The following is a 25,823-nucleotide window of genomic DNA, read 5'->3' on the forward strand; positions in this document are numbered from 1 at the left end:
TTTGAAGACGACGTTTGACAACGAGGCTGAACGTGGCGAGCGTGCGTCATGTGACAGTCACGTGACCCAGCTGTCGGGGCCCTGTTGCCAGTCAAGTCAGTCGGCTCACACAGCCTCACTCACACATATACACATACACAGACCGAGCAGTGAACCGCGACAACCAGCCGAGGTAAGCTTCCCACCTCACTGTCGAGCTTTATCCACTCTGCATTTAATACACGCACACACAAAACAATACTATACTTATTCTACTCAAGCGTAATTATGCGTAAGTAGCTACGCAATGAGGGTTAAAAAAAACGCAAAATAAGTAGTCGACTGGCCATGCTAGGCTAGCTGTAGCCGGTTAGCGAGCAGTGCCAGCGGCGGACGGACAGCCCCCTGTTCGCCGCCTTGGCTGGTTCTGGATCAGCTAACTTTAGCCGCCTCTTTTATTTTTTTTCTTTTATTTTTTTTAAATGTCGGTAAGGACACGGTAACAAACGCATTCATATGTTGCGTCCACGATCATTGAAAAGCAGATAGGAAAATGTGTAATTTTTTGTTTAATGGCGACATGCTTTGATGCTCAGGAGCTCAAAAGGAGCTCCTTCCACCTAGCATCATTTTTACTAGATTGTTGTATTGTTCCGCACCGTCATATTATTACCCTATCATCCGGGGCACTCAGCTGTTTTCTGCCTGTGATGGAATAAGACTGCAATTGACCTATTTCTATTTATTTTTTTAACATCAATGCACCTTATTACTCTGATATTACCACACTATTTATTCCTCGCACCTTGTTTACCTCATGTTAGCCGCAAAGGGGCCGCCTCGTTCCACCAGCGTGTGTTAATTAAGGCAGAGATAAAAAATTATCCACGAGGCTTGATCAATTATTAAGCATGTGATTAAAAATCCCTCCACTGCGTAGAATAGTCCCAGAACTAAAACGTGTCATTAGTAATAGAGGGATAATGAGTGGGTAATTTAGGCAAGTTTATAAATATTTATTTGCAGTGGTACCCGGACGGATTACGGCTTTAACAGCATTAATCGACTTAAAGAGATACATTAAATGCACCCACTAATGTACAGGGAGTCCTCAGTTTAAACTACTAAACTAACTAAAATTTAGCTTAAAGTGGAGTTTAAGATTTGAAATAAAGTCACTTTTTTCATGTTTGTGTAAACAGTCATTAGGACTTGACAGTAGAGATGGAGAAACCGAATTCTTTCTGAAGCAATGAATCACTTTGAGACAATTGGCCTAAAACAGGGGTGTCAAACAAATTTTTGCTGCGGGCCACATCGTAGTTATGGTTTCCCTCGGAGGGCCGTCATGAGCGCAAACACATATACAGTAAATCTACAATTGCCTCATGTTATTACATAGACGCAAAAAATCGATAAATAACTATATTTGAAACCAGAAGCCAGTAAAAAGTTGTTAATTCAGTTTATTTTGAAATGGGGATTGGTAACAAAAATGTTTGCAATCAACGTTATATAAAAGGGAAGACGATTTGCAATGTTGTTATTTTAGAAAGAAGTTGACGCACTTGATTTGCTTTTGTGAACCATATAAATTGATGTGACGGGCCGGATGTGGCCCCCGTGCCTTGAGTTTGACACCCGGGGGTCCTAAAATGATTCCCTGCTTCGAAGCATTTGACACACTTAAAAAGAGCTCCATCCGTTGGCTAAACCTGCATATTGTTTTTCAACGTAAGCGTTGAAAAAGCTTCTTTCGTGGCTGTCATGTGTCTCACTGTTACGTATGTTCAATAAAGACCTAGTCGTCCGTCATTGTGGTGTAGATAAATGCTCCAAAGTGACTATTACTATATTGTGATGTCTCATAATACAGTAGGTGCCTACAGATTGGGAGGTAAATCTGCATTTTTTAAAAAACAAGTTATATCCAAGCCAAATTTATTTACATAGAACTTTCCATACATTCATCCATGGCGTTAACCCAGTTTACGCTCTTTTGAGTTAGCTGACTTCATAGCTTTTTGAAAGGTAACGTGGAAGTAAATTGCTTGTGAAACAGAGATATTGACTGGTCGTCCCTGGCAACTTTATCTGAGGCAAAAGGGTGACGAACAACTGTTGCATTTTCATAAAATTGCTGATGCATGTTGTGTCTGGCACACAATTGTCGCTACATCAAAGATGTGTTTTTGCTATAAAAAAGCTAAAAAAAAAAACACAAGCCATCTATGTATACAACTTTATGTAACATATGCACTTACGCACACGCCACCATCGTCCTCACAGATTGAGAGATGAACACTGCGTCGCCACTCCTCCGCTTCGTTTGGTCGAATCGGATTGGAGCAGACAGGCTTGAGCATAACATCCCTATGTGAGAGTAGTACTGTACATCATAAATACGATCTGACCTCTCTGGCCCCATCTTAAGCCTCTAATTTGATACACAAGAAACTATTGCGTTCAAAGAAAAACAACCAATCAGAGACAGAAGGCGTGACTTTACGAGGTGTCAAATAATTTGTTGTACACTAGCGGGCACACTCTTATCATAGAAAAACTGAATTTGTACATGGATGGGACCAAGCCGTACACTAAATATTTGTATGTAAAACACTTCTAGGCCATAAATATAAAACAACCAAATCAAAAACGGTTAGTGGAGTACAACAGTAAATGAATGTGCCTTTTTGTACCGCAAAGTTTCTCTGTTAGCCAGTTCTCGTCATTCCGTGCTGTTTACAAGTCCAAATGTAACAAGCTTTAATGTGTCAGACATTTGAGGTAGTTTTGAAAAGGGAATGAGGGGTAATTTAGGCCACCTTATTAATATTTCACATGAGCAGTCATTTACGTGGCAAACATTAGTGTTTATTTATGAGCGTTGCTAAGTGGAGCTGCGATTTGTCTGTTTTTCCTCTGGCTTGCCACAGTGGGATGCCCGAGGTTTGCAGGCGTTATGACGTTACCTGGAGGGGCGGTGCTCCTGTGGGGATACAGCTGATGGAGAGGAGTCCCTCCTCCTCCTCCTCCTCCTCCTCTTCCTCCTCCTCTTACACTCGCTGCCATGATCGGATGATGAGGACACAGCACAACGGCGGCGACACACAAGCAGCGCCGGGATCGAGAATGAGCCGCGGGACACGCTGAGCAGACACCTTAGCGGTTTACATGTGTTTGTTTCTTCCTGGATGTTCAGTCATGACAAGTGCCTTCCCAACACCTATTTTCCAACTTTTCTGACATTTTTTTGACTCTCGGAGAGGTTTTCACTGATGTCCAGGGACTCGCATATACTATGCACTATCGCTGTCTCGCGCTCATCATCGAACCTGTAACCTCAGCACGGGACTCTTGAAGTGAGGACCCTCACCCCCTCAACCAGCCACGGGTAGCTTCTCCTCGTACGACGCAGGGATGTTTGCCTCCGTGGAGCACGGCCCGGTCCTCTGCAGCGACTCCAACATCCTGTGCCTGTCCTGGAAAGGCCGCGTGCCCAAGAGCGAGAAGGAGAAACCGGTGTGCCGGAAGCGCTACTACGAGGAGGGCTGGCTGGCCACCGGGAATGGCCGGGGGGTCGTCGGCGTCACGTTTACATCCAGTCACTGCAGGCGGGACCGGCCCACCCCGCAGAGGGTCAACTTCAACCTCAGAGGGCACAACAGCGAGGTAAGAAGGAATATATTTATTTGCCTACTTTAATTATTGCTTTTTCTCTCTGCATATTGATCATAAAGCTAACATTATCATTAGCAGGGACAGTAGTACTATCTAAACATGAGTAGAAAAGAAAGAGTTTAGAAGTACCTTTGTTTCGCTTTATCCAAACTGTATTTCCTCATATTGTGGCTATCGAATTCCAATTTTTTGGGACTTTTCTTAACTTATTTTTATTATGATTAAATATGTTTGTTGTTTATTAAGCACTAAAATAAACAATTTAAAAAAAAATTTTTTTTTGGTTGGACAGTGACAATATACTGGGTTATTTACTAAACTGCAAACCACATCTGTCTATTTGTGGTGTGGCGTCCTTTTCTGTACAAAAACGTTTGAATAATATTATTCCACAATATTTTATATTTCCCCCACAAATATATAATTATGCTTAAATAAAATATCGTTTAATGAATAGATAGCACGGTGAACTAGCGGTTTGGCATTCAAATCCCGGCTGTAGCCTTCCCGTTTGAAGTGTTATCCCCGTGCCTCGTCCCAGTAATGGGTGGGTTTTCTCCGGGTACTCCAGCTTCCTCCCCCATTTCAGAAATATGCGTGTTAGGGTCAACAGGCAAGTCTGCATCACAGGTCTGAGGTCCGACGTTTGAATCTTGGCTCTGGTTGCGTGTTCTCCAAGAGCTTGTGTGGGTTTTCTCCGGGTAGACCTTTACTCAAGGCCTTCACGATCTTCGATGAGTAAGGCTACCATGGCTTGGAGTACACCCCTAATAGGCATCTTGTTCCTGTGTCGTGATTCGTCAAAGGGAGCACCAGTGAAATTGGACCTAGTTTCAACCAAACTGACGCTCAACAGGGAGAATGAAAAGCTGCACATTTTCTTTCTTTCCAGTCTAATGAGCGACTGCTAACTTATACCGCTGCCTCCTGACCTCCTGTCAGTTGTACCGTGCTTGAAAAGCCGGAGATGGGAATATTTTTATACGCCTTTTACTTGCAATGCTCCAGAATATTCCCTCTGGGATACGATTCAAAATAGATCAACACCTCGTTTGACAAGTCTTCTTGACGCTCTTTTTTTTCCCCCTCATGACAGCGTCTATTCATTCTACATGAGCGCTGAATATGTGAGTCGTTTGACAAATGCCATTGTGGGCCGTTGCGCGGGTTTTCTGGCAATATGCTCTCCTCCTGTCAAGCAAAAATAGATACTACACTAAACTGGCACATTTTCTTTATATCGACATTTATATTTATAGCTTAGAGGAAACCTATTCATGAATTGTTACAGTATTATTGGATGCTAGTATAATTATGTTGCAGTTGACACGTTATTTGAGCATGGATGCCAAAAAAAAAAAGGTGTAGAATCCTCAAGCAATGTTTCCACCAAGCGATACGCTTCCTATTTAGTTGGAATGAGAAAATCCAGAATAGGTTTGCATTTCCACCGTGGGCTTTGTAGGCGGGATGTTGAAATCTTCATCAGCATGTAACTCACTGATTAGTCAAACAAACAAGAAAACAGCTGGCTGACAGTACAGTGAAGGCCTGCTATTCGTGGGTGATAGGGACTGAGGGGCAGTTTTCAAAAAACGTTCCACCCCTAATATATTCCAGCCCTAAAAGAGGCTTTGTAAATAAGTAATTTACTAATACTAATTCTGTCTTTTACGGTCTCTTTCATCCTGTCTCGCTGCCATCGCACTAACTTATTTCTACGCTCAGAGGTGCGTGTGACTGCAGTAACATTAGTCCATGTAGAAAAATGATCACTGCGAAGCTTTCAGGCAGATATTTAGCTTCAACTTTCTTTGTAATCGACAAGCAAGCCATTTGTGCATAGCACCTGGTGGAAACGCAGGCTTTATGAGAGCACTTCACAGCGAAAGTTGGTCTCGCGTCACACTTTTTTTCGGCTTGTCCGGCTGATCATGGATTTGTGTTTGATTCTGAATTTTCTCGATCACTCATGGCTCTGGGGAATACAAGAGCACCAGAGGGGCATAGAGGTGTAATCATGGAAATTGATGAGCAGATCTAGGCTGTCACGCCTAATGGATTGATTACTTTGCAGATCCATCTGGGAACAAGCCAATAGTAACTGAAATGGGCAAGCATAGTCGAAAAAGTGGTAATAATAAGTGTTCTGTTGTTTTGATGGTGGGCCAAAGAGACGTACATAAAAACATACATTTCATAATGAGAATATATCAGTGCTCTTGTGTCTAGCTCTGATAAAACCGCTGCTCTTTGTCCAGCTATGGCTAAAGCTAATCTCTTCGGGGAGCTGCATGTTTACAAGCTTTGTGAGCATTGGTGTCTTTTCACCTTGGTTATCCCCACTAGGTCCATCCATTGCGTCATAGATCGTTCTCCCGTGCAATTCATGTGCTCTCTACCTGTCTGACCTCTTGACTTGTGCGCTGCGCTTAAGAGGAAGGGCTTTACCGCGCTAATCCAGTCATGGAGAGGGACATGTTGCATAACGAGCTTGACTGTCCTGTCCGGTCCAGGTCCTCTTGGTTCGCTCCCAGAGACCATCCGAGGCCGATAATATAGATAATATATTACTATACCTCTGCATAATAGGCGCTCTATTGGCCTTACATGTGTTCGTTGTCGCGATAATCACTGACATGCAAATGCTATATAAATTCAGCATCACGTATAGCTCAAGAGAGGAGCTAGGAGAGTGCAAACCTCTGCCAAGGCAATCGAGGTCCTCCATATATTTCCATGGCAACCATTGCTGTCATTGTTCCTGTAATAGTGAAAATAAAACCCTATTCTATTCTATAACTCGAATTGCATTTATACAGGATTATGTTTCCAAAATAACATGCATATATTCACATATATGCATGTATATTTATGTTGCATTTGCTTTGATTGGTGACATTATTGGAATACAATAAAGTACAATGGCTAATAGGGTTTTGCCATATTGGCTGTAAACACCCAAAATTAGGTAATTACGAGTACCGTATTTTCACGACCATAAGGCGCACTTAAAAGTCTTACATTTTCTCCAAAATGGACGGGGCGCCTTACAATGCGGCACCCAGTTCCAAAATCTGTAAATGTTGTTGTGTGACTTTAATGAGCGCTCCGCTTGACTGACTGGGAGCATTTCCTGCCGACACGATGCTTATATAGAGAAAGGCGGACGTGACTGAGGACAGCATGCGGCCCTAAAGGGGGAGGGTGCGCGTGACACAGCTCTGACGTAAAAGACACGCCCCCAGTAGGTATATAGTTCCGGTATGTGCATCGGTTTGGCTAAGGCCCCCCGAAAGTGGCACCTACGAAGAGACACGCTTACGAAGTACAGTTTAATCTGCAAGCTATTAGTTACGCGGAGGAACATGGCAATCGAGCAGCTGCGAGAGAATTCAAGATCAACGAATCCATGGTTCGCAAGTGGAGGAAGCAGGAAAACGAGCTTCACCAAGTCAAGAAGACGAAGCTGAGTTTCCGCAGAAACAAGGGGAGGTGGCCCGAGTTGGAAGACCAACTCGTGCAATGGATTAATGAGCAAAGAACAGCCGGGAGAAGCGTCTCTACAGTCACCATTCGACTGAGTGCAATAACTCGGAGCTTGCCATCATTCCGGGAGGCTTGAGGAAGGAACTCCAACCGCTGGACATCGGTGTAAACAGGGCGTTCAAAGTGAAGTTGTGAGCGGCGTGGGAGCCATGGATGACAGATGGCAAACACAGCTTTACTAAAACGAGGAGGCAGCGCAGGGCGAGTAACGCCACAATTTCGTAAAAGCCGGCATCATTTCTGAAGAACCTGGCGTGTTTGATTGAGAACTTGCCCAGCTGTTCATTTCAGATACAGAAGATGAGGACTTTGATGGATTTGTGGATGAGGATTGATCAAAAAATAACGTGAGTATATTGTTAAATACTTCAATAAAGTACAACTGAACTTGGTTTTGCTCCCGCTGCCTTTTTAAAAACATTGTTTTAGCGTGCATGCATGCGACCGTATGTTTTAAGCTAGCGTATGTTTTACCATGCCTGCGCCCAATAATACAGTGCACCTTGTGTATGTGTTAAATACAGAAATAGACCCCATAACTGAGACTGCGCCTTTTAATATGGTGCGCCCTATGGTCGTGATAATACGGTAAGATTCTGCCCTATGATCGGACCTCTCTAGTGTACCATGAAGCCTGTATCCGTTGCCCTTTGTCTTGCATTGCACATCACCCGCACCCCACACTTCCCAATTTGCTTTTTTTTCTAACAGCACAGCACTTCTCTTCTATTGAGTTAAGCATCTGATTTAATATCTTCTCCAAATCAGCAGCCTCAGACTCTCCCTCCCATTTGCTCCTGAGCTAGTTTGGTCTTCACTTTCCAATAATGAATGAAAATTTCCAATTAGATCACAATGTGGTTTTATTGTAAAAATACAAACAAATCCCCTTTCCAAGCTATCGCGTGTGTGTTGTAAAACTGTGGTAAAACAATCTTGATATTGATTCTTTTTGAATGTGCGCAGTTCCTCTCATCTGGCCAAGACTATTCATTTCTTTTGGCAAAAACAAAGGGCTCCATGCCAGTGCTGAGTGTTGCCATGGACCTGTGTGCTCTTGCCACTGACACACTGCACCTTCACAATGTCCTTTCACTTCTGCTGACTGCACCGCAACCCCCGTCGCTGCCCCTTGATTTGATTTGGGCTCCTCTTTTAACTTGCTGGGGTCAGCTTAGCGTCCCGCTCTTAGACAGAGCGCATTGACAAAAGGCACCACAGACACAAAGACGGTGGCAACTTTCCAAAGCGGGAATTATTAATGGATATGCAGCGGCCAATAATCTCAGGGATCAGAGACCTGGAGCATCCTCTTATCTTATTACGTTTTGGTTCAGAGAGGCTAAATATACGGTACAGTAGAACCTCCAAAGTAGAACACAATCTGATGTAAACTTTTAGCATTCTTAACTGAAATACAAATGTTACTAATCAACAGTAAAAATCTGGGGCATTTGTAGTCATTAAGCATAAGGCTTTTAGCTTCAAGCTTGTCACATTATCCGCTGCTTGGTGAAATGTGTGTTTATGAATGTAATTCAAGTTTAATTCATTGTATTGCTCACATTTTACTTTCTCAGTCTTTTTTTGCCACCTGTCCCAGCTTTTTTGGAACGTGTTGCAGCCATAAAATTCTAAGTTAATGATTATTTGCGAAAAACAATCAAGTTTGTCAGTTTGAACATTAAATATCTTGTCTTTGCAAATCATTGTCTTTGCAAATCATTGTATTCTGTTTTTATTTGTTTAACACAACGTCCCAACTTCATTGGAATTGGGGTTGTATAATAAAAATTGCCGGCACGGTATTGACTGGTTAGCACATCTGCCTCACAGTTCTGGGGACCAGGGTTCAAATCCCGGCCCCGCCTGTGTGGAGTTTGCATGTTCTCCCCATGCCTGGGTGCGTTTTCTCCGGGCACCTCTCACATCCCAAAAACATGCGTGGTAGGTTGATTGAAGACTATATTGCCCGTAGGTGTAAATGTGCGTGTGAATGGTTGTTTGGTTATATGTGCCCTGCAACTGGCTGGGAACCGGTTCAGGGCGAAGATAGCTGGGGTAGGCGCCAGCAGCCCGTGACCCTAGTGAGGATAAGCGGTAAGGAAAATGGATGGATGGATGGATGGATAATAAAAATTAGCACGTCATTTGTGCATATGGAGTACAATAGTAAAAAAACATGATGACGTGTGTATAAACACTAAAAAGGTAAAGTGCATGTGAACTTAAATATTTGTTTCCTCTTGGAAATTGTAATACAAATACAAATTTGCATAATAACTTATTTCTGCATATGGAGTACAGAAGTCAAAAATATGATGACAGCTCTGTATTGAAAAAATACATGTAAACGTATGTCTTTACTCATGATTATTAGGGTTAGGATGATTATTAGATATTATTTGGAAGGTTTTTTATTAATACAGTAGCCTACCTAATTAAGTAGTATGTTTGCAGCATTATGACACTAGCCGGTACTTTCTCCGTCAAACCCCATTAATTTATTGCCTCTGTCAATTGAATTGGGGAGCGGAATATTGGAATCCATTGATGAAAACATGAAAGCCTAAGAAAAAGCAAACCACTTTGGACCTTCCATTGTATTATGTTGTTAATTCCCTCCTTTCTAATCATGAGGCACAGGATAATTGCCAACGATTTGTTTATTGGATTCACTGCCGGTGATCGGCGCCATCCCTCAGTGTCCTGCGGCGTCTTATCCTTATCCCGTCTCGTCTCCATGTGACGGCCGATCTGTCCTGGCTTGCTGCATCACGGCGAGGTGCTCAGCTGTCTCCCCAGCGGGATGTCTGACCAGCTCGCACTAATCTCCACACCCTGCTAAATTTACACTCACATGTGCAGATTATTCTCACCCCGGTGCAAACGATGGTGCGGTACACGACATGTGCGCACACAGCGGCATTTTAATTTTTTTTCCTTTTGCTTTACCTATGGTCTTTTATTAACTGAAGTTTCGCCCTAATAATTCGCAATTCAATTTTTTCCTTCCCCAGTAGAAAGGTTTTTTGGCAAATAAGAATTAAAAATACAACACAAATTACACTTTAGCACAAGAAATGTAAATGTATTCATGTTGTTCATGCATGTTAAATGTTTAAAAATATTGAAGCTGGCTTGGAATGTTTGTGTTCCACCAAGGACACATTTATACATGATAATATTACCGGCATATATAATACAAGTTTTATGTATTGTGTATTTATGTAAGAAAATAATGTACATACATGTACATTATACATGGCTTCCTATGACATGATTCCACATGTCAACAACACACTGGAATAGTATTATGTAGCGAGATAATTTGCAGTTTAATGGCTAATTTACCTATCCAGTTTTGACCTGCATGCATCTATCAGACTTGGTTCGTCGATAATATAAATATATTATCTGCTCAAAACATTACGCTCATCACCCAAAGTCATCATCCCTTGGTTTATTAAAACAAAGTAACGACAAGAACATGAGAATGTTATTAGAGTGAACCCCCATTTATCGAGGTAACTGCGTTCCAGACCCCCCCGCAATAGTTGAAAATCCACTATATAGAGACTATAAAACATTTTAAATAGTTTTACCCCTGCCACACATAATCATTTAACCCCATTAAAACACACCTTTTTATAGTGTTCCTTAATTAAAGCACGTTCTGACTCTCTCGCTTACATAGTTCTCCAAATATGAAGCAAAGCATGCTTGCTTCAAGCTGTCAGTCACTCCCAGTTGTTTAACGTAAAAATAATTGACACATAAAACAAAATAATTTAAGATTGTATGTGTAAAAAACAAATTGTTTAACCAAACTGTATAATTTTGTCGAACAAAAGTCCACTAGCTTAATGCTAACATGTAATGCAAAACGCCATTAACAAGGTAACAAACTAGCATAGATTTTACGGTAATTCCAAACCTTCAAACAACTGCTTCTTTATCACACACAGAGCAGCAGCACATACAAACAGAATACAACAATACTTAAAGGCATACATTCGCTGTGGCTTTTACAAAGAACCCAACGATAGGCTATTGTCGTATCCGTGATGGATGATTATGATTAGGACTTGATGTTCTACTGTAGTGCATTCAAGTACACACGTTAGTGACATGCCAGCCCCTCGCGGCGAACTAGTGGTAATCCTTTGAAACCCTAAGAGTAATCAGTGTCGCAGAGTCCCAATCTTTATCCTCATTAAAGAATACCCAGGTGGTGAATTGACACCAATGCAACTCAAATGTTGTTCTGTCGAGCGCAGACCTTCAACGAAGCAAAACAAATTATGCTTGTTTATCTGTGTGCCAGCAGGATTATGCAAAATGTACTTAAACCCACACTCTTGTTAATGATGAGGCAACAAGGAGGTTCACTATTGTACACACATAATATAGAAATCATTCAAACAGTGTATTATTTATTGGTTGGTGATTTGTTTTTTTCGTTTTCTCAAAAATGTATTTTTCTCAGATTTTGTGCTTTAGCCATCGGTCGATATAATGGATTCTCTCTTGTTTGATGCCACATTCCTCCTCAAAGTTTCGTGGAAATCCTGTAGTTTTTTCTTTTTTTCATTAGCTACACATTACAAAAATTTGCCCAGGGTATGAATAAATTTGGGCTGAATGATAATATTGTGGCTACAAGATGAATGTTTAGAATTCCTAACAATTTGCTGTTGGCTATTCTCCATCCGTCCGTTTTCTGTACTGCTTGTCATCATTAGGGTCGTCGACATACATACGTACACTCCTGTGGACAGTTTACTCTTCAATGAACCTAACATGCATGTTTTGGAATGTGGGAGTAAGACAGAGTACCTGGGGGAAAAAACACGCAAGCACAAGGAGAACATGAAAACTCCACACAGGAAGCCTAGATTCAAACCCAGAACTCAACTGTGAGGCAGATGTACATAACCACATCTTGACTGTGTTGCCCAAATGAAAAAGTATTTTTGTTTTGTTTTTTGATAACGAAAACATGTAATATGGAATGTGTGAGGGAGCCAGAGTACCCGAAGAAAACCCACGCAAGTACATGCAAGAACATGCAAACTATCTCCAGAATGAGCAATATTCTATTTTCTGCCGAAAAAACACAAAAATTGATTTTCTTAGTGCTTTTAATGAACTCACAAAATCTGGAGTGACAACCCAAGACAGCAACAATGCATGTGTTGAATATTGTATTGCATTGTAACTGCGGCCATTAACGATGCTAAAATGAATTATTGTCAAGTTCAAGCGGTCTTTATTTTTATGTTAGAATTTTTATTTTTATTTTTAAATGGGCTGTCTAATTAGATTAGGGCTCGTTTGATCATGACTCGCTTGATTTAAAACCACACGTTCCGCTAGTCCATGAATAGATCAGGGCGTGTTTTTCGGGAGTGACAGGGTGGCTTTGTGAAGGGGTCAGAGAGTGGTGAGCTTATCCAAAACGTTAGCTGTTGTCGTTGTCACACGCGGAGAGTGTAAGCCTGGCTAAAACGTGCCCGGTCTTGTGCCGAGGTGCATGTACGGCCCACGTGCTTTGTTGAGTGAGCGCAGAGCTGCTCCACGTTAGGATTATTCCTCTGGGAATAGGCTGAGTCACGCTACAGAAGAACAGGCACTTAGCGACACACATACACATGCAGAAAAAAAGAGGGAACCGCTTGGGGATGGTGATGGGTTCTTTTGAGGTGACACTAAATGGTCCATAATGCTCAGTGGCAGCGATCAGCATCTCAATCTTCTGCTGATCATCTTTGTGATTCATACTTTTATGTCTGACTCATTTCAGCTAGTAGCGGTACACTTTATCATATAAGAGACTAAGCAGAAAATGACTGATCAATGAGATTTTTTTTAAATATTTTGCATCAATTTCAAAGAATATATATTATTAAGACTATATGCGTGGATGGATGAATTTTGCATAGTTTAGTTACGCTGGGCTTCCGTACACAGCAAACTATCCATCCATTATCTGAGCCGCTTATCCTCACAAGGGTCGCGGGAGTGCTGGAGCTTATCCCAGCTATCATCGGGAATTAGGTGGGCTACACCCTGAACTGGTTGCCGGCCAATCGCAGGGCACATATAAACAAACACTCACGTTCACACCTACGGGCAATTTAGAGTCTTCAATCAACCTACCATGCATGTTTTTAGGATGTGGGAGGAAACCGGAGTGCCCGGAGAAAACCCACGCAGGCACGGGGAGAACATGCAAACTCCACACAGGCGGGGCCGGGGATTGCACCCCGGTCCTCAGAACTGTGAGGCAGACGCTCCACCGTGCCGCCCACATCCAACTAGCTGAGCCTAAATCAACAGCACCACAGCTGGTTTCTGCCATGTAGCACACTCAATTTTGCCTCACTTGGGGCAAGTCACGATTAATCAACAATCGATTCCACGCTCTCGACAAAGTTCTTAATCAAAAATCAACAAATTAATTACTAGGCACAATTTTTTTTTCGCTCATAGGCCCCTCATAGTTCTAATGTGTAAAGTTAATTTTAGGAACTTGCATTATCAGCCCCTTTTAGTAGGTTCCACTTTGGTTACTCTGAACAGTAAGGCAAGGGAAATCTATTTGTAGAGCACAATTCGAACACAAATGGTAACGTTAGTGGATTGTGTAGTGGCTGGTCCAAGTGCCAAAGCACTTGATCTGGTGTTGCCAGGGCAATTATAGAGACGTTATTGTCTTTATGAAAAGCCTCTGAGGTATCAAAATTTGTATGTTGTATATAGAGCAACTTGCTGTTGCTCTATATACTCTCCATCGACATACTTGACAAGTTGACATAAAACGTCTTCTATTTTTGTCATAAAATGTTGAACCTCAATTGTGTGTAATATATCTGATAATTACAGCCCCTCTGAGGATTTTTCAAAATGAGGTTAACCCACTTAATGATATACTGTATAGTCATTTTAGTTCAAGCGCTAAATTTAGCTCAGTGCTAATGTGACCACCGGTGGCTCACTGCAGTGGGACACATACAGTAGAGCAGCTTGAAACAGTCTGCAGAACCAGCATGGAAGCATTGCATATCTGACAGCTGTTTGTGTCCTCAAAGTCGCCTCATTTGTCTCTGTGTGTACTTTAAGGTGGTCCTGGTCCGATGGAATGAGCCCTTCCAGAAACTGGCCACCTGTGATACAGATGGCGGCATCTTTGTTTGGATCCAGTACGAAGGCCGTTGGTCCGTGGAGCTGGTCAATGACCGCGGAGCTCAGGTAGAGTCCGCAAAGTAGAAAGGATACAGTGAACAAAAAAAAGATAAGGGAGTTATTGTTTTTAGGTTTTGATATTAACAGTGGTTAAATTATTTTTACATTTGTATGGCAGTTAATAAAGTTTTATGTGGCGGAAATATCCATAATTTCCTGTGGCCAAAATTTATTTTGGCCCTTTATTGTGATGTTAAACATATTTCCACAAAACAAAACCATGTAATAATTATCCTGATTCTACTGTATGACATACAGAGGTTTTAGGGGTTGAACGCGTCAGCTATACCACTGCCAGTGACGATTATCATGTTATATTGTGGTGAGTAGTGGCTCTGCAGTTGTGCTCCGTGAATTGGTGTTAATTTTAAAAGTTCTGACAGTCTGCAAGGCCATGAAAGTATCTGAATGTGATTGGATGAGCGAGTGTCTGAATGTGATTGGATAAACAAGTCGGTGGGAGGGGGTTTCTCACTTGTGTTTTGGGGCAAAAGGACATACAGAAAGTTGACAACTGAAGAAAAAAAAAATCAATGAGATTGATCAATGTCAACTCATCACCTGTTGACAACACAAAATCTGAAGTTGTTAAACCCCTACAGGGGCTCCTAGAAGAGTTTTGTTCCGACGGTGGCCAATTTGTACACAAGTAAGACATGTCACAGTTTATCACTAACCCATTTTTATATATTCGTACAAAAACTACTTCTAGGTCATGAATATGAAAACAGCAAGTAGGGTGGTAGTTTATTTGACTTTGTTTTGTAACGTCAAAACCTCGGCGGTCGGAACCATTGTAAAGCGAGGACCTCCTGTATTGCTGACCATTTGAAATTACATAAATCAGTTGTCGTGATCCCGTGTGTCGTTGGCTCTGCAGGTGAGTGACTTCACGTGGTCGCACGACGGCACTCAGGCGCTCATCTCTTACCGCGACGGCTTTGTGCTGGTGGGGTCCGTCAGTGGGCAGAGACACTGGTCCTCCGAGATCAATCTGGAGAGTCAGATCACGTGCGGTATCTGGACACCTGACGACCAGCAGGTACAACACACTTCTTTCTTCCCAAAATTCACCATTACACTATTATTCTAATATGTTTTACTGTTACTTTGCAGGTTTTGTTTGGCACCGCTGACGGACAGGTGATCGTGATGGACTGCCACGGGCGCATGCTGGCCCACATTCTGCTGCACGAGTCGGACGGCATCGTCAGCATGTCGTGGAACTACCCCAGCTTCCTGGTGGAGGACAGCAGCGAGAGTGACACGGATTCTGACGATTACCCCCAACAGCGTGGTACGCTTACTTCACAATAGCATGTCGTGTCTGCTGGCAGCGCTGACATCCCGTTGTCCAGCTGTTTTATTTACTTGCATGAGGAAAGCAGATGTGCCACCATCTGTGAGCTTCTCCACCCTCTCCCCACTCCATCAGCGCTTACTAATGCTCTTATTGCATTTCCCAGTGTGGTACCAATTAATGGTTGCAGTGCAATTTCCTTAGTCTCCGCAGTCCAACTGCTTTACTCATTAAAGGTTAAATCACTCAAAACTTTACTTGCCCCTTCATATGAGTCATGTAACTAACAACTTAATATCTATAAATGCATAGAGTCTGTCTCCATTCCTACTTGTGTGCTTTTCACATGCATTGTAACGCCTTCCACACGACCAGATGCGGCCAATCAAACGGTTCATTCAGAGCAATTTAGCGAGTGGGTGTTTACGAGATGGGCTAGCAACATAACATTAACATTTACCTACAAATGTGATGTAGTGTTTTTCTGTTTATCATATTTTTTTTAGGACAGAACGATCATCTAAAGCGGGGTACACATATACTGTTTTTTAATATCTTAACCAAATTTTAAAATAAAGTGAGACCACGAACGTGACAAGCAAAAAGTTGGCAAATGTGTGCTTACGGCTCTTCAAGTGTGTGGTGTACTTCTAATGACAATCACAGCACACCACACACATAACGATAGCGCTACCGACAATTACAAGGCTCCTCCCCCAAACCTAATGTCTGTTGTAGCGCCAGGGCTCATAATGAAATACTATAAGAAGAGTAGTAGCAGAAGAAGCTAGGCTAACTCTTAACTTCACTGGTAACTGTTTGCTGTTGTATACACTTCTCCAAATGACTTGTAAACACGTAATACAAACACTCACCGCAACTGGTTTCACATCCACCTGCCAGATGCCCTCTAATGTAATGTATGACGATCATCCTTTATCAATGCACCCCGCAGTAATGTACACACACCACATTTCTAATATACTATATGCAAATGAATTCATTTACCGGCGATTTTCGGACCACAGCACATACTAAGTTAGTAATATATTTTTTGTCTGGAAAATTCTATTTTTATTTGCAGCGGAGTCTTGATTGTTCTTGGCTCTGTACAAATCTTTTTTTCCACTTCTTTTTTGTCTTCTCAGTGCACAGCCACAAACCTCTGCTGACAGTCAGCTTCACCTCCGGAGACATTAGCCTCATGAACAACTACGATGACCTCTCCCCAACCCTCATCCGCACCGGTCTGAAAGGTAATCGAGCCGCACTCCTCTTCTTTTCAATCTTCATCTCATGACTCTAGTCTTAAAATCCTTTTGTGCTGCAGATGTGGTCGTCCAGTGGTGTTCACAGGGGGACCTTCTTTCGGTCGCTGGCATGGAGAAGACGCTCCTCTCCCACGACCCCTCTTGTCCTCCCACCAGGAATGCTATTGTCAAGTTCTATAACGTTCGGGGTGAACACATTTATACACTGGAAACACCAGCACAGGTGATCAACAGTCATTTAATAATAAGACATCATAAGTGAAATGCTCTTACACAAAAACTACCTGGTAAGAAGAAATGTCCTTTCATACAAAGAACAAGCATATTAGGGTAGATTTTAGTTTTTGCTATGGTAGGCTCCGGCTACCCGGCGACCCTAATAAGGACAACCACTATATACAGCAAAGTGGATGGATGGATGGATGGATGAATTTAGGATTAAACAGGGAAGGAACACACAACTTGAAGATAGTTGATTTTCATTGGGCAGAGCACTTATATATAATTAACTGAAAAACAACTGAAGATTGTAAAATTATGCAATGTTAAAGTTCTCTACTTACCATGAATACTCACACCATTGCTCCATTTGCATGGCAGCGCCCCATCACCACCCTCTGCTGGGGCCACCGGGACTCCCGTCTCTTCCTTGCGTGTGGCCCGGCGCTCTACGTGGTGCGTGTGGAGCACCGTGTCGCCAGCCTGCAGCTCCTCTGCCAGCAGGGCATCGCAACGGCCGTGAAGGAGGAGAAGGACGTGGCCAAGCTCACCATGCCGTCACGCCTCTGTTCCTATGTCACTTCCGCTTTTTTCCCCACCATCAAGGTAAGACAGGATGACGGGATGTTCATACATTAAAAGAAATTATAATATTTGACTATAAAACCTGCCCCTCCCCCACCAGCAGCCCATTCCAGACCCCAACAACATGCGCGACTTTGTGAGCTACCCAACAGCTGGCAATGAGCGTCTGCATTGTACAATGAAGCGTACAGAGGACAACCCAGAGGTGGGGGGTCCCTGCTACACTCTGTATTTGGAGTACTTAGGGGGTCTGGTGCCCATTCTTAAAGGACGACGAATAAGTAAACTACGCCCAGAGTTTGTCATTATGGACCCCAAGACGGATGGAAAAACAGGTAAGACGATGTACTGTCTTTACTTGACAATTGTGTTTCCACACTAACACATTCAATCTCATTTCCTTCCCTCTCCTCAGATGAAATATATGGCAACAGTCTGATATCAGCAATGATTGACAGCTGTAACTGCTCAGACTCCAGTGACATCGAGCTCAGTGATGACTGGGTCGGCAAGAAGTCTCCAAAGATATCCCGGGGCAGTAAGTCCCCCAAGCTACCCAGGTGAGAAATCACACACAAATTACTTGATTTATTTACTTAACACAATTCTTTTTTTTGCATAATGCTGGTGAGTTCCCCTTACCATAATTAGTCCGAATGGAATCTCAATGCTTGTTTTGCGCTTCACTGCATGCCTAAATCGTTTTCCCTTCCCATTTGCTACCTTCTCTGTAGAGACTTAGTTTGTCCCTTTACCAACAGAATCAACATCGATCCCAGGAAATCACCAAAACTCTCTCGTGGTGCCCAGGAAGTTTCCAGGTCACCGCGGCTACCAATACGCAAACCCTCCATTGGATCACCTAGTCTAACACGGAGAGAATTTCCTTTAGACGACATTACTCAGGTACTGATGATGATTATGCCATTAAAACAATGACTATTTCTGACCAATATGTTTTAATACATATATTTCAGCAAAACTACCTTGCTCAGGTCACATCAAATATTTGGGGAACAAAATTCAAGATTGTCGGGCTCGCTGCATTTTTGCCAACAAACCTTGGTGCAGGTAATCTATCAATGTCTTTGTGTGAGTGATAACAAAGTATAGTGGAACCTCTAAGGGTGGGCACATTTTTGAGCTCAAGGTCCACATTTGAGTTTTAAAACGGACAGAGGGGCCAGGTCATTCGTAGTTGAGGTTATAAAAAAAGTTAAAATATGTGTAGATGTAAAATACTCTCATTTTCAGTCTCATTTTTACATTGTATTTATAATTAATTTAATTATATTATTAATTAACCAATTATTTAATTGAAGAATTTTTAGAAGTTTGTAAAATTATTTATTTTAATACTGTGTTGTTATTTACAATAAATAAATTACCAATTATTTGATAAGGTAATAAATAAATAAACCAATTTTAACTAATTTTTGTGAAATAAAACTGCTAAATTAATGCAACAAATATTAAAGCACTCTCTATAATGTAAATGCTTGGTGGACCGGATTAAAGAATGGAGCCGTATGTGGCCGTCGGGCCATATTTTGCCCACCCCTGATCTAAACTCTAACAATCCATTGTGGGGAATCCGTTATGTCACCATCATAAAGCATTTATAAACTGTAAAGCTAAAGTTTTAACTCAAACTTTTATATTTCTTCAGGGTCACATAATTGTAAAAATAAGTTAGGGAGATATAATCAACAAAACATTCTTAACCAATGGCAATTTTATAAACTTACTGAGAGAGTGCGCTGCTCCAAAGAAACAACACACACAAAGAGTTCATCCTCCATTGTTTGCTAAACCGAGGTCTCGCGTGATGTCATTCATGGCTGTGGCTCACACTTTTTTGATAAAGTTTCAGACAATTTTGGTCGAAAATGTTTTGAAAATCAACATTGTTTGTCAATGAAGTTGGGGTTGAATTGGAATTGTATCCCCTCAAGAGGTTCCATTGAAACTTGATATATTCTAACATTTTAACCGGCGATGTTCCTCTTTTCCTTCTGACTTTTCCCCCTCATCTGCTCTCAGTCATCTACAAAACCAGCCTCCTCCACCTGCAGCCCAGACAGATGACAATATACCTGCCAGAGGTGCGCAAGATCTCCATGGAGTACATCAACCTGCCCGTCTTCAGCCCCAACGTCTTCAGCGAGGACGAAGACGACCTGCCCGTCTCGGGCCCGGCCGGTGGTGTAGACGACAAAAACCCGCCCTGCACTGTCAACATCCCAATCGCGCCCATCCACAGTCCCGCTCAGGCCATGTCCCCCGCCCAGAGTATCGGCCTTGTCCAGTCCCTGCTAGCCAATCAAAACGTTCAGCTGGATGTTCTAACCAACCCCACGGCCACCTCACCGGGAGCTGCTGCTGCAGCAGCTGCTAGTTCCGACCAAAGCCAAGACACCGTCCTTACAGCCCAGTACACAGTCCCTACTCGATACTCAAGTCCTGGTCAGGTCATCTTTGGAGGGCTCGACATGAGTCGCCTCACGGTCGGAGCTACACACTCTCATCAGCCTTCACAACAACAACAACAACAACAACAACAACAACAACAACAGCAGCAGCAGTTACAACAACTCCTACACCATCAGCAACTACAGCACCATCAACAACAGCTACAGCAGCAGCAGCAGCAGCAGCAACAACAGATGCTCCAGCAGCAGCAGCAACAACAGCTACACCAGCAGCAGCTTCAACACATGCAGCAGCAGCATCATCATCAGCAACAGCTCCAACAGCACATACTGCAGCAGCAGCTGCACCACCAGCAGCAAATGCATCAGATGCAGCAACAACAGCAGCAGCTTCACATTCAAATCCCCGTCTCCTCCATGTCATCAGCACAGACCTCCGGAGCGGCCATGCTTCCGACGGGTGCGCTGCAGATCCAGATCCCTCACCCGCCGCCCGATCTGCTTGTCGAGAGGGGAACCGCGGGCGAACACGAGAGCCTCCTGAAAATAAAGACGATGCGTTCTGGTCCGCAGTTGGCCGAGGCCGACACGGTGGTCTTCAGCGCACCGCCAGAGCTAAGTAAAATGAACCCCCCACCTCCCTATCCCGGAACTGTGGCTGCTGCAGTGGCGGCAGCTGCTGCCGCGGCGGCGGCTGCTGCTTCCATGTCGGCCTCCAGTACGCCCTCAAATGCCTCATTGGGAACAACTGGGGGCTCCACTGGAACGCCACCTCCTGGTGATCTCTGTGCAAAGAAGGGGGACATACAACTGTATCCCCTAAGTCACCAACAAAGCCAGTACACCACACCACTGGGCTATGAGAGAATCACCACCTTTGACAGCAGCGGTAACGTGGAGGAAGTCTGTCGTCCTCGAACCCGACTTGTCTGTAATCAGAATGTCTACAGCATGCAAGGGCCCGGAAGCTCTGCAACCCTCAGGGTCACCTCTTCATCCTCATCCTCCTCGGCAGAAGGCAAGAAGATCCAGCTGCCGTACAGCTCCGCCACACTCAACAGACTCGCCGCACCTCGCTATTCCATACCAAGCGGGGACCCTCCCCCGTATCCAGACCTGGCCAACCAGAATAGCGGCAGGAATCCTGGACAGAAGCTGGACAGCAGTCTCATCCACGCCACTCTTAGGAGGAATAGCCGGGAGGCCACCCTCAAAGTGTCCCAAATGATAGAGCCGCCCAGACCGCTACCACTGCCACCTAAAGCTAAAAATAGCAGTGCACTAGCGGCCTCCTACCAGCAGAGGGTGCAAACAGCCTTATACACCTGCAGTCAGTGTAGCAGCGGGTCCAGCCTTGGGGTCACGGCTCCAGGCAGCGCCAATGGAATAGCAGGGGGTACCATAATCAGACAGGATTTTCCTCCAGGGAACGGAGCGCCGCACAGCACAGTTATCGTACACTCCAACAGCGGTGCCCCTCTGGCCTCGCAGTCCTCTTACAGCCTGCTCAGCTCACTGGAAGGATCTGGATCCACCGCAGGAGGAAGCAGCAGCAGAGACCGGATTGATTATGTTAATTCAGCGTTTACTGAGGACGAAACGCTCAGTCAGTCCCTCAGGCATTTGGCTTTAGGAGCAAATGATACGTCAGGCCTGCTCGTTAAACACCCACCTCCCTATCACTGGGACCCCGCCACCACGGAGGAGGTGTGGGTCCCTCAGGAACGAATTGCAACGCTCAACCCCGCCGGCCATCCGGGACCCCACAAGCCGCACCCGCTTATCCTCAGCCCGGCTCAGCACTTAGACGTGTCCAGGCTACCGTACGTGCTGTCTCCGAAGTCTCCCACGACACCCGGTGCTGCGTCTTTTCAAGCCGCCGCCGGGTACCAAATTTCTCTCCAGTATCCCGCAGTCACTGCCTACTCGGGAGCCCAGCTTCAGCCCATCCTAACGTCACCACGCCCCTGCTCCTCCCCAAAAGAAGTGGTGGCACCAGTGTCTCTCTCACAGCAGGACACAACCATTGTCTTACCTGCCGGTTACCCTGCCAGTCTAACCAACCTGGCCTGCTGCCCACTACCACCTATGTACCCCGCGGGAAACGCTTGCGCCGGGATTCCCATTCCTCCCATCGCACTCCACACACCGTGGGGTACGTATAACTCGTGCCCCCCTATTCCCAGTCCTGCTGTGCCCCTACCGCCCAAAGCTTCCCATATGGTGGTAGACAAAAATGCTCTTTCACCACCACCACCACCGCCTCCGCCTCCTCCACCGCCACCCCCGCCGCCACCACACGCAGAACTGCAGAATCACACAGGGTTACAGGAAGCCATGGCAGAAACCGGGGAAGGTTTCCAGGAAGTGCTGTCCTTAGCCGAGAGCCCTGTGCCGCCTCGGTCGGAGAAGTTCAGCAAGAAGAACCGCAAGAGGGCGGACGGGCGGGCGGAGGAGGCCAATGTGCCGCCTCTGGCTGAAGGGAGCAAGTCCAAAAAGGAGGGCAGGGCACTGGGGGACTTCAACTCCCTCATCTCCAGTCCACGGCTGGGAGGGAGGGACAAGAAGAAGGTGAAAGGACCGAAGGAGCAGCTAAAGGCCAAGAAGCTGAGCAAGGCCACAGCCAACAGCGAGTTCCAGGACAGCTCAGAGAGCGAGCCGGAGCTTTTCATCAGCGGGGATGAGCTGCTCAACCAGTGCCAGAGCGGGAAGAAAGGCTGGAAGACGAAGAGGAACCTCAGGGCGGCCAGCGAACTGGAGGAGATGAAATGCCGTAAGGCCAATGAGAAGGAGGACCGAGGGCTGGGCAGCCAGGGCTTCGTGTACGTCATGGCAAACAAGCAGCCGCTGTGGAATGAGGCCACGCAGGTGTATCAGCTGGACTTTGGTGGACGCGTCACGCAGGAGTCCGCCAAAAACTTTCAGATTGAACTTGAGGGCAGACAGGTAAGAAAGATCATTATGTATTGTATGACTTACCGGTACATATAGAATTTCTGAGTTTGAACAATTGAAACAAATGTTGCCATTGAAAACAATGGAAATTCATTTCATCTCTTAGATGGGGTCAGAGATGGTTGATTTCTTTTTCATGAATCATATTTATCAAGTACTACTGTCAAGTCATAATGACTGTTTTAACAGATATGACAAAAAGTGACTTTTTTTAATTGCAAACTTCTGTTTTAATGAGGACAAGCGCTATAAAAAATGGATTGATGGAATTGTGAAATCCTTGAGCTGAGCTAACGTTTTTGCTCCCACTGTCTTTCGCAGGTGATGCAATTCGGTCGCATCGACGGCAACGCCTACATCCTGGACTTTCAGTATCCCTTTTCTGCCGTGCAGGCCTTTGCGGTGGCTTTGGCAAACGTCACGCAACGCCTCAAGTGAAATGCCGCCCTGCCACACGTGGGGTTTAAGAAAGTCACCGTTTTTTCACAGAGACACACCCGGACAGAGAGACAGAGAAGACACAAGGGGAAGAGATCCGATCCCGTTGCACTACGCGATGCTGCCACTTGAGGCGCAGTTGCCGAGCGCTGCGCTTTTGGCAACCGTCATGCAAATAAACGCTGCTTTCGTTAGTCGAGTTAAATTGCTTTTAGACGACCGAGTGAGGAAACTGTCACTCGTTTTTTTTTGGTTTTTTTTGAAAGGAGCAGCAGTAATACTTGAAAACCACACTCTGGTGATATGTTGTTTTTCTCCAGAGCACACACAGGTACTACTACTGGCCACTCAAATCCATGGCTGTACAACACTCACCAATAGATGACACTGCTTTTGCTTTTAGGGAGTATTTGTGACACAAAATGGTGGACGGTCGGCTTTTGTTTTCGCTCTCTGCCATTCCTTTTGCTACTGTCAGTTCACACGTCTTACACCGGTGGCGTTGAAATATGTGGGTTTTTTTTAATGTTGTTTTACACGCTGTTGAAGGATGTAGACTCGTGGATTAAGTTATGCGTACTGTACATTTTGAATCGTCGCCATTGTTTGCGTTCTATGTAATCACCCCATCCTGTCAGCACACGCCGCTTTCATTCGGGAGACTTAAGTTGTGATATTACTCTTGTATTAACGTCTCTATGACGTCAGCCATGGCACCTGTTGTCACTTCTGTGAAGTGAGTGTTCAGACCCCACCCCTCCACTCTTAAACACCACACTTAAACGAGGTGCAGGGAATATTTTTCTACATTTCTCTCACAATCTCCTCTGACAGAATACACATATCAGTCATATAATATGAAAGCTGATTTTTGTGTGTGTGTGTGTGTAAAGAGACTTGGGTGACTCTGCCACTGTGTTTCAATGCTGTAATACTGTTCAATGCAAATACTGAAATCATCTTTTGCTGATTTTGTTTGTCTTTTTAAAAGTCGTAACACCAATGAAGGATGAAGCCAGTGTGTTGACTCTCCAAATATAGTTTGTTGTTACATCACAACAAAACTCATGTTCGATGAACAAAAACAACTTTTGGGGTGCAATTGGACAACCTCAAAATTTTGTACAAGAATGAAGTCGTATTAGGAGTTTGTTATTCCTCAAAATTAAAGTTTAAAGATTAAAGTTATAATATTAATGTCAATATTCCCCACTTGAAAATGTCAGTATGCTGTTAAACTGTACATTGTGAAGCTAGTCTTGATGTGACAAAATGGACCTCGTGACTACCTTTTTGTAGTGTAACTTGACAATAATAGTTCTGTAATATATATATTTTTCCCCTTGTAATATTCTGACTTTACTCTGTTTAGAAATTACAGATTTTTCCCAGAATAATAAAACATTCTCTAAAATTATGCCATTTTTTTCTCACGGTATTACAACGGCAATCTCAAAATTATGACCTCAATATTTCAACTTTGTTATCATAAAATTAAGACATTTTTTCCATAACAATATTGCAGGTATTGGTGTTGTCTTTTTAATAAATAAAATTGCAACTTAACTCCTCAAAAGTTAGGACTTTTTTTCCTTATAAGATTCCAACTATTTTCCGAAAAATAATGACTATTTCATGTAATCGTACTATTTTCCCCCAGTAATAAGACTTTTTCCTCATAATATGACTTATCCTAGTGAAGTTTGATTTTTTTTTATTATTATTTTTTTTTTTAAATCCACCTTAATTGTATTTTTCCTGGTAATATTACAACTTTATTCTGCTAAAATGTCCACTTGTTCCCTTAATTTTCATGCCAAAATGCCCGCTGGCTAAAAACGAAAAGCGGCTAGAAAATGAACAATGAGATGCATATCTGTTCAGACCAAAAGAAGAAATGCATGGTGTAAGATCCATCTATTTATGTTTCGTTGTGCAATATTTTCTCCGGCGAAAAGAATCTATGGTTGTTGGCCCACTTTTGATTCTTTACTTTTATGTTCAGTTGCTGGTGTATACTTTTTTGTATTAATTTTTGTTTTTAATTTATGAGACGATTTTCTAAAGGAGATATCATATCTATACATACTGTACATTGTGAACATTTTGCTGCAATTTTTTTTTTTTTTTTTTTTTTTTGTGCATTTCTTCTCGTGTAGCCTGAAT

General features: G+C 43.6%; 1 protein-coding gene across 3 annotated transcripts; it reads left to right on the forward strand.

Annotated features, from left to right (window-relative positions):
- Positions 1 to 25,223, forward strand: tulp4a (TUB like protein 4a). Of its 3 annotated transcripts, none has more exons than XM_061754192.1 (14): positions 1 to 172; positions 2,916 to 3,651; positions 14,335 to 14,463; positions 15,338 to 15,499; positions 15,574 to 15,754; positions 16,906 to 17,013; positions 17,088 to 17,251; positions 17,629 to 17,853; positions 17,933 to 18,167; positions 18,248 to 18,392; positions 18,567 to 18,738; positions 18,810 to 18,903; positions 19,876 to 23,210; positions 23,541 to 25,223. In XM_061754192.1, the coding sequence occupies exons 2-14, from the start codon at positions 3,400 to 3,402 to the stop codon at positions 23,655 to 23,657; spliced, it is 5,319 nt and encodes a 1,772-aa protein (XP_061610176.1). In that variant the 5' UTR covers positions 1 to 172; positions 2,916 to 3,399; the 3' UTR covers positions 23,658 to 25,223. The 3 variants fall into 3 exon arrangements, with proteins under 3 accessions (XP_061610176.1, XP_061610178.1, XP_061610177.1); XM_061754194.1 differs by having other exon boundaries at positions 18,594 to 18,738; XM_061754193.1 differs by having other exon boundaries at positions 17,936 to 18,167.
- The last annotated feature ends 600 nt before the right edge of the window (positions 25,224 to 25,823 follow it).

This window comes from Phyllopteryx taeniolatus, chromosome 18 (assembly GCF_024500385.1).
Source record: "Phyllopteryx taeniolatus isolate TA_2022b chromosome 18, UOR_Ptae_1.2, whole genome shotgun sequence".
In the NCBI taxonomy this organism is placed as follows: domain Eukaryota; kingdom Metazoa; phylum Chordata; class Actinopteri; order Syngnathiformes; family Syngnathidae; genus Phyllopteryx; species Phyllopteryx taeniolatus.